The following is a 9,251-nucleotide window of genomic DNA, read 5'->3' as shown; positions in this document are numbered from 1 at the left end:
CTTCAAATGGCCCCATTTTGGTTGGTTTGAATTATAGAGTGCATATGATTATGATCTCGAAACTGTGCATAACATGGTGATGGTGATGATTATCATGAACTTAATAATAGTTTGCTTGCATGAACAGTTAAAAGTATTTAAATAATTTTTATAATAATTAAGTTGTACTATATATATTCATTTAGTGTTTCATCACAATCATGTGCTTTGACGCGTGGACCACCAGTTATTCTACCAGATTTATTTCCACCATGGTATTAAAACAGCATTGTATAGAACATAATAGCAAATTGAATTAGCTATGGAAAGTTATAGCTATCACTAAACAATAAAATTGTGAAAATAAAAGATCCAAAGCATACAGTTTTGGGTTGACTATTTGAGAGTAAGGTTGCGGTTTTTTTTAAAAATATTTTTTATGTTGAAATACATCAAAATAATATTTTTATATTTTAAAAATTATTTTTACAACAAAACAATCTAAAATGAAAATAAAAAATTTTTAATAAAAAAATTAAATTTTTATAAAACACGGTTTTCCAAATATAAATCAAGAGCAGGGTCCTCAGGGTCCTCTGATTTATCATATACCTAATAAATCATTTTAATATATATAAGTTTGCAAATCTCGTACGATAAAATATATTTTTATATTCTGATAAATACAAAATGATACATTTATTGAATCAACACATGGCACGCAGACATGTACACTTGATGCGAGTGTATTAAATTTTTATACTATAAGTATCTTTATTTTTTTATTTAAATATATGTAATTACTAAAATTTCAATTCACGCATTAACCATCATGCAACTACCATGGTTTTATTTTCACGGATGAGTCTTGAACCACCACATTTATTTTATAAGTCAAAGTCAACTTGCATCAATCATCTTGGTTTAAAAAACTGTGATTTTATTTTTAAAAAAATCTTAGAATTTGCCTAACTACTTTCAATTCGAATCTCAACGGGTCGTTAAGATTTCAATCAGATAAAAATATTTTTTAGTTTAATTTAAAACAACATATATTATATTTGAATCACAAATTACTGGAGTTATCCCGTATAAGTTAAGGACATGTTTAGTATTTTTTAATTTAAAATGAATTATTTTATATATTTTTAAATCGTTTTAATATTATGATGTAAAATATAATTTTAAAAAAATAAAGATATATCATTTGTAGATTTCTAAATAAAATATATTTTAAATTATAAATGCTATCATAATTCCACACAAGTAATGTTGTTGAACCTCATGGCCTATTTACTCATATCTTACGACTTTCCAGCCATGCAGGAGTCAAGGGAGCAAAGAGAAGATTTAAAGAGGGTAAAAGTGAGGAACTGTTTTTTTTTATGGGATATAAAAGTTACGAAGTGTAATGATAATGATAACTTCATCCCTTTCACGATGGTGATATCTGCTGTAACATTGAAGATGATAATTAATAATGATTGACTTTCTTTGTCTCGTGACTTTTTCACGCAAGTCAATCCTTCTCATCATTTATTCGCTCTGTTCATGCAAATTGTGCGTTGCTTGGTTTGTAGCATTTCAATGAATATTTGTTTAAATTGCAATTCTCTGCCTCTAGTTTAATCTATTCCAGTGATAAAATACATTTTATAGTAGTAATGGTTACTTTTAAAAATATATATATTTTTTTAAAAAATATTAAAATAAATTTTTTTATTTTTTATTTTTTTTAATTGTTGCATCAAATAATCGAAAAATAATAATAAAAAACATCACCTATAACTCATCTGGAAGCAAATCACCCTTGATATTGGGTGGTTCAATCGTTTGGACCAGGGAAATAAATTTGGAAAAACTACAGTTTGATCTCTATAGTTTCATCATTGTTTGATTTACAGCCTTTTAGAATCTATCAATACAATCCTTATAGTTTTCTAAAGTTTCAATTTTACCCCTAATGATTAAATACATACCGAATCCTAATTACGAGTCCACCATTGAAGTTTTTCAGTTTCTATATTTCAAATTAATTTGACGAGAAATGATAGATTATCGAAGAATAAGAGAGAGTATAAGAAATAAATGATGTTTTATTTCCTAGATAATACAGGGGTAATATTGAAAAAAATTAAACTATAAATATAGAGTTGGAACATCAATGAATACATGTAGACGTCAATGTAGTTAAACCTGGATTTAAATCTTGTCCAGCATTCCAATTGGAAGAGCGTGAAGCTACGCGCACGGACTCAAGCGTTGGAGATTTGTTGTCAGCTGAACAGCAGGGCCACGAAACACTATTATTGCCGTTCACAGTATTCCCGGCCCTTTGCCTCCCTCTCTCTACAGTTTACACAAAGCCTTTCCAATTTAAAATTTCAAAAAAAGAAAAGGAAATTCAAACTTTCCATGGTTAGATATTTTTTTTAAAAATGGTTATTTACTGATAAGTAATAATATCTGGTATAAATATCAATAAAACTGGATCTAAACTTTATTCAAATCCAGAACTCTAGCTATATATATATATATATATATATAACTTTTAAATTCAACAGTGTTTTTTAGTGTAGAGCTGCAATATTTTTTTGATAGGTTTTAGTTTCTTTTGATAAAATTGATTTATGAATATCTATTACATTCCAAATCTTTAAAATCCTTCCTTGATTTTACTAAAAACTAAAATTAGTTAGAGATCTAAGCTGTATATTAGGCAGGTTTATTTTTCTAGTTTACAACTTGTTTGGTGTTGTGCTAGTTATTGTTTTTCAAAATATTTTTTACTTTAAAAATACATTGTTATTAAACCTGGCCTGGCCCGGCAAGTCGACCAGGGAGCCGGTGGCTGGACCGGTCTGGATTTAATAAAAGACCGGTTGTGGCAACAACCTGGCCAAACCCGGGCGACCCGACCAAGGGTTAGTTTAAAAATATATTTAAACTTTTTTTTGGTTGTTTTTCATATTTCAAGGGAAAAGCCAAACAAAATGTTAAAATGCCTTTTCTTTCCCACAAATGCTATTCCTACGTATCTCTCCGGTTGTTAACTGTTTCTTCAATATATTTTTTAAAAATATATTGAAAGAATATTTTTTTTATTTTTTAAAATTTATTTTTTATGTTAGTATATCAAAACGATCTGAAAACAGACAAAAAAATTTAATTATATTAAAAAACATTATTGAAACACAAAACACAAATGAGCTCTTAGCAGATGACATATCTAAGAATATGTTTGAGAACGCGGTGCAAACCGCGTTCCCAAAAAATTCAAATTTTTTTTTACTAGAATTTAATATGGGTTGTACGTTTTGGATCATTTTGATGTGCTGATGTCAAAAATGATTTTTTTAAAATGAAAAAAATCATTGGCATGTATTTCGACACGAAAAGTTATTTGAAAAATAACCGCTACCACACTGCCAAACACACTCTAAATCTCAAATCTCAATATCAAATTATTTTAAAAAAAATAAAAATCTTAATTAAAAAACCAAAGAAACAAAAATCAAAGCCAGCCAAAAAGGCATTTGAGGTAGAAGTATTTGATATTATAATAGTTTTTGTTATTACATTTAAAAAAACATGTTTATAAAATATATAAATTATAAATTTTATCGGATTCAAACCTTTATTGTGAGTTGAAGTGAAAAATATATTTAAATAATGACAATTAAACATTAAAAACAATCACCATGTTACAATATTAAATCAAGTATTTGTTTGCATGAGAGGCGTGATGATTTTGTTTTCAAACATACAATCTCTTTAAAGTACATACTGCACCTTTTAAATAAATACATATTTTTCATTAAAAAAAACTATGAAATAAAAAATAACTTACATAATTTAAAGTTTTTAACTTATATTAAAAATGTTCACAACGATTACTATTCTCTCCTAGGTAATTGAATCTAGTAATGTCCCATCCATGAAAAAAAATTACTTTTTATTTTCTGTTTCGTTTGCAAATATTAGTCGACCATACCATGCTTCCTATAGTGTAACACGTGCTCTAATTTAATCGACCAATTAAAGTCGTAAATTATTATTATTATTATTATAAATGCTATAATTTTTTTTATACTACTTCAATGTATGTTTACATCACTATTATTAAACTTTATTTATATGATAGATTAAACTGATGACACGCAAATCTTGTTTTTAACTTAGTTTAGGTTTGAAATTTAAAGGCCAAGTTTATCCAATATAACTAGATTGATATAATAGATCAACTATGATTAGAATTTTAATTTTTAATTTTTTTTTAACAATTAATTTTTTAAAATAAAAAATATTATTTTAGATTAGTTTGAGTTAACTTATAAACTTATACCTCGAACTAAATTTAATAATTTTGTATTTTTTTAAATAAGTCCCCAACAGGTTTTTTCATGCATTAATAGCTCATGAAAAATCTACCTAGCAATTATAGCAATTAAAAAGCTTAAAAATAAGATTTTGTGTCATTAAATATTGATCATATTGTAAAATCAATTAATAAATCATATTAATCTAATAATTTATGTGTTTTTTTTTAAAATATTTTTTATTATTTTTTTAATATTCTAGCATTGTCTTTTCACAATTTGAATTCAAACTATATTAATTTATATTCTATATTTTCATAAAAATATAATATAAGCTCCACTTTTAAAGTTCAACAATTTTCTATAATTGTAGAGAGTCACGACCATAAAACGCAAGAAAGAGACAACACTCAGGTGTAAAGGACCCACAAACTTAACCTTTCCTTTTTGTATTTTCTCGAGAAATTTCTCTCTCCTTACCCCTTGTCTCTCTCCCTCTCTACACGCTCCCCTCTCTCACCGGCTTTAATTTGAAAATTCTCTCTTCATTTCCATCTCTGTATATTTAGGCGCATTCCGTGCGTTTATTGCCTTTTATCTTTCAATAGAGGGTTTTCCCCCCCTTATCTCTGGATCTCTTTTAAAGGGCTACTCGGATCTTGAACGGTCTCTTTAGTGGGGTTTCGATTGCAACCAAACTGTGCCAAGGTAACATCTTTTTTGTAAGTTAATCTAGTTTTTGAGCATGTTATTCGAGTATCCTATCTGGGTTTTGATTTTTTGTTGATTGATTTGGTTTTTTTAGTATTTGGAGTCGTAAAGTCTGCTTCTTTTTTGATGTCAAAGCTCCTTTTGGAATATTCTAGATCTATTTTTTTCCTTTAGATTTGCATGTGTGTGTGTGTGTGTGTGTTTATTTCGTTTTTTTTTTGGCATTTGATGATTCTTCCTTTTGTTTTATTTGATCTACTCAGTGGTTATGATGTAGTCTTGAGGAAATGTATACTGTATATCTCTTATGTCAAGTACAGTTTTTGCTTGAGTGGATATTATTATTCAGTCTCCTTTTATAGTTCTCTAATTGGCAAAGTTTTTACTGGAAATGGTCTTGCTGTGGTGATTTTTTTTTGTCCGGTGTGTAATGCTGGGAGCGTGATTAGGAACTTATGGTGTCACACTGTGGTAATGATTGTAATGTGGTAATTCCGGTGTGTAAACCTGATGTGGCTTTTTTCAAATGCATGCATTCGTGTTGTATATATGATGACTAGTTAGGTCACGGGGAATAAATTCCTTAATTTGGGAAGGTGAGAGTAACTGAGTAATTTGTGTTGTACATCTTCAATTCCATGCTCTATATGGTCTATAAGGGCGTTTCTTTAGATTCGCATGAGTAGATGAATCATATGATGGCTGATTAGGTTATGAGCCTTGTTTCTGGAAGATATGTTGCCATTTCTGTGATCTTTATAAAGGGTCTCACTTGGTTGCTTTGAGTGAGTGAACTGATTGATCTTTATAATTTGTCTTGCTCATCACCTGTCATGAATTGCTCGTTTTTCCTGTGTTAATAGTGGTATATATTGTTACCTTCTATTCCTAACTTTTTATTTAATGTTTTTGATAGATCGAGGAGCCATAAATTGTCAATACACTGAAAGAATTAAGTGAAGGAGATAAAGGAGAGAACAAGATTTGGTGGTAAGACTAAGAGTTTCTTGCCAGAGAAGTGTATGCTAGTTCCTGTTAAAAGCCAGTTGTTTTTTTTATATATTTTTTCAGTGACATTAATTGACTTCAACATGAACACTGACGTTGTTATGGCTGTTAGAATATCTTCTAATATGTGCTTGATATGTATTTAGATTTGACCTAGACTTAACAAAAATAAATGACTGATCATAATAGCATATGAGATTGCTAACTGGTATAACACTAAGCTGTCTGTTTCTTCATAAAACTTGTTGGTTCTGCCAATGCCGGGCAATTTCTTTTCCTTGCTGTTTTCTTAATTGCTTTTCGTTCTTTCTCTTGTTTGTCTTAGAAAGTTAATGCATGAATTGGACTTCTTAGTTGGGATAATTAAAGTAACAAACCTTCCTTTTAGGGTCTAGAAGCTGCTACTCTTGATTTGTTTTTGAATACAATTAACTTTGTGTGTCTTCGATATCTGAACGTGGGATTCATTGAAATTTAAATTTTACCATATTCCTTAAACTATCCACCTTTTAAGTTATGAACTAAACTGGACACAGGGAAAATGAAAATGCTTTTAATTTTGCCAGGAAAATGCTTTTAAATTATCCACCTAAGGTATTGTTGTTAGGACATTATTGTCATGAAATTGAGTAAATTGTTAGATGTTGATCTGTAAGTAGAAGCCTGTAAATTAATAACAGTCCCGAGTATCTTTCATAAATGAAAGTTTTTGTCAAATTCTGGCATCGCTTGTCGAATATCTTTTAAAATAGATATACAAAAGCTAACTGTGGTTGCATCCACGTAAATAATAGATTTTTTCCCACTTTGCATCAATGTGATATGTTTAACATACTGATGTAATCAGGTTCCTCATTTTTGTGTTTTTCTTCTGGCGTGTCTGCTTTGGGAGTCAGGGGAAGATTTTTTTTCTTCTCTTTTTTGTAGAGAAAACACTCCTTGTGGAATTTGCCATCTTGACTTGATTGATTTATTGACAACATATATGTCAAACTTGTCTCCTTCCTTTCATACATGTCATTTTTGCTTGAGTATAATTAATAATGTTAGCATTTATGGAGTTTGAAACTGACTTCTTGTTTGTTTTTTCTCATAGGTTGACCATACTACCATGGCATCAAGCAATCTGTTTTTTGATGACATCCGAAATAAACCTGAGGTTATTGATCCTCCTCAAAATGAAGACTTGACGGATATTGGTGAAAGTGTAAATGATCCTGCTCAGACAGCTCTAAAACCTAACGTGACTGTGTCTAGCAGTGTTCGTGAATTACTGGAGTGTCCTGTGTGCTTAAATGCCATGTATCCTCCAATTCACCAGGTTTGTTTTATGCCTTTCCCCCATTCTTGATAACCTTATGAAATTCTATTCCTGTGGAATTCTTATAAGGCTTCTGCCTTTTGATACCCCCCCTCCGGTTAAGAAGTCCAGCTTGCATGTTGGTCATCTCATTGGTGTTCTCTTTTGTTGCAGTGTTCAAATGGCCACACATTATGTTCTGGTTGCAAGCCCAGGGTTCAAAACCGATGCCCCACTTGCAGGCACGAACTTGGCAACATTAGGTGTCTTGCGCTAGAGAAAGTTGCTGCATCTCTTGAACTTCCATGTAAATATCAGAGTTTTGGGTGCATAGGCATATACCCTTATTACAGCAAGCTAAAACATGAATCCCAATGTGTTTTTAGACCATATAACTGCCCATATGCTGGATCAGAATGCACAGTTATTGGTGATATTCCTTATCTGGTGGCCCATTTGAAAGATGATCACAAAGTTGACATGCATAATGGCAGTACTTTCAATCACAGATATGTCAAATCAAATCCACACGAAGTTGAGAATGCAACATGGATGCTGACGGTATTGTTTTGCTTTATCCTTGTTTCTATTCTGGTTTTTGTCCTTTCCTTAATCCTTAGCAAAGAAGGGTTTTCTTACTTGTATGTTGAATGTGTGTGGATACAATTATCTGCGTAGTTCCCTTTAAATGCCATATTTGTGAAAATTGGACATCTCTCAATTAACTATCCTTGTCCACGTGTTGAAAATGCATTATGGATGCTGACGGTATTGTATTGCTTTATCCTTGTTTCCATTCTGTTTTTTGTCCTTTCCTTAATCCTTAGCAAAGAAGGGTTTTCTTATTTATATGTAGAATGTGTGGATACAATCATCTGCACAGTACCATATTTGTGAAAATTGGACACCTTTCAATTAGCGATCCTTGTGAACAAAAATGTTCTTTTTGTAGTAGTTAAAAGGGACCTGTCATCAAAGTTTGACGTGGCATTCTAGGTTATTGTTGGTTTGAACTTTTGTTGTTTGATTCTATTGCAGAAACTTGCTTTTGGACATATAAAAGATTGCTCACTATTTTCTCCCCTGATTTTTAGGTCTTTAGCTGCTTTGGTCAGTATTTTTGTCTACATTTTGAAGCATTCCAGCTTGGGATGGCCCCGGTCTACATAGCATTCCTACGGTTTATGGGGGATGACAATGAGGCAAAGAACTATAGTTACAGTCTTGAAGTGGGTGGTGGTGGGAGGAAGATGATATGGCAAGGGGTACCAAGGAGCATAAGGGACAGCCACCGAAAGGTTCGAGACAGTTTTGATGGTCTGATCATTCAACGCAACATGGCCCTTTTCTTCTCTGGTGGGGATAGGAAGGAATTGAAGCTTAGGGTGACTGGTCGAATTTGGAAAGAACAGTGACAGGATATCCAATTTCTGTCACAACTTTCAATTTTAGTTAACCTTCACACCTAGTGACTGGTTTCTTCTTGTAGTCCCATGATCTTCTGCTCATGTACTGTTTTGAATTGTAGGAGGCAAACTCTCTTTGCTTGTCTAGCCATCAATACATGAGTGGGAGGCACGACTCTTGTCCCTGCAATTATAATATTTATCTATGTAGATTTAGATGTGCCACATTGCTCGCACGGACAATTAATGAATGATTGCATTGCTAGTAGATCCATGAACTTTGGCGGCATTTTAATTAACACCGACTTCTTGAAACTCATTATTAGTCATTGGCCATGTGAAAAGAGTGACTAGGCATGCCCCATACTTGCAGAATGGCTGGGAGCTGTTTTGCTCAAGTTCTCTCTCGTGAGGGAGCATGGTAGGATACTGTGGTCTCCAGTCTCTTTTTGTGATACAAATATCTGTGAAGCTTATTCAACATTTGGTGCTGTGAACACTGTTTTAGTACCATGGTCAGATCAGCCT

The 9,251-nt window shown here is 31.6% G+C and overlaps 1 protein-coding gene across 2 annotated transcripts; it reads left to right on the top strand.

Annotated features, from left to right (window-relative positions):
• Positions 1-4,702: 4,702 nt before the first annotated feature.
• Positions 4,703-8,991, top strand: LOC133700568 (E3 ubiquitin-protein ligase DIS1). Of its 2 annotated transcripts, none has more exons than XM_062124137.1 (5): positions 4,703-5,006; positions 5,926-6,029; positions 7,114-7,338; positions 7,492-7,878; positions 8,412-8,991. In XM_062124137.1, exons 3-5 carry the CDS (start codon positions 7,129-7,131, stop codon positions 8,730-8,732), a joined length of 918 nt encoding a protein of 305 aa, XP_061980121.1. In that variant the 5' UTR covers positions 4,703-5,006; positions 5,926-6,029; positions 7,114-7,128; the 3' UTR covers positions 8,733-8,991. The 2 variants fall into 2 exon arrangements, with proteins under 2 accessions (XP_061980121.1, XP_061980120.1); XM_062124136.1 differs by having other exon boundaries at positions 4,704-5,006; positions 5,926-5,999.
• The last annotated feature ends 260 nt before the right edge of the window (positions 8,992-9,251 follow it).

The sequence above is a fragment of the Populus nigra genome, chromosome 8 (genome assembly GCF_951802175.1).
Source record: "Populus nigra chromosome 8, ddPopNigr1.1, whole genome shotgun sequence".
Lineage (NCBI taxonomy): Eukaryota > Viridiplantae > Streptophyta > Magnoliopsida > Malpighiales > Salicaceae > Populus > Populus nigra.
This window is presented reverse-complemented; position numbering and strand designations above follow the sequence as displayed.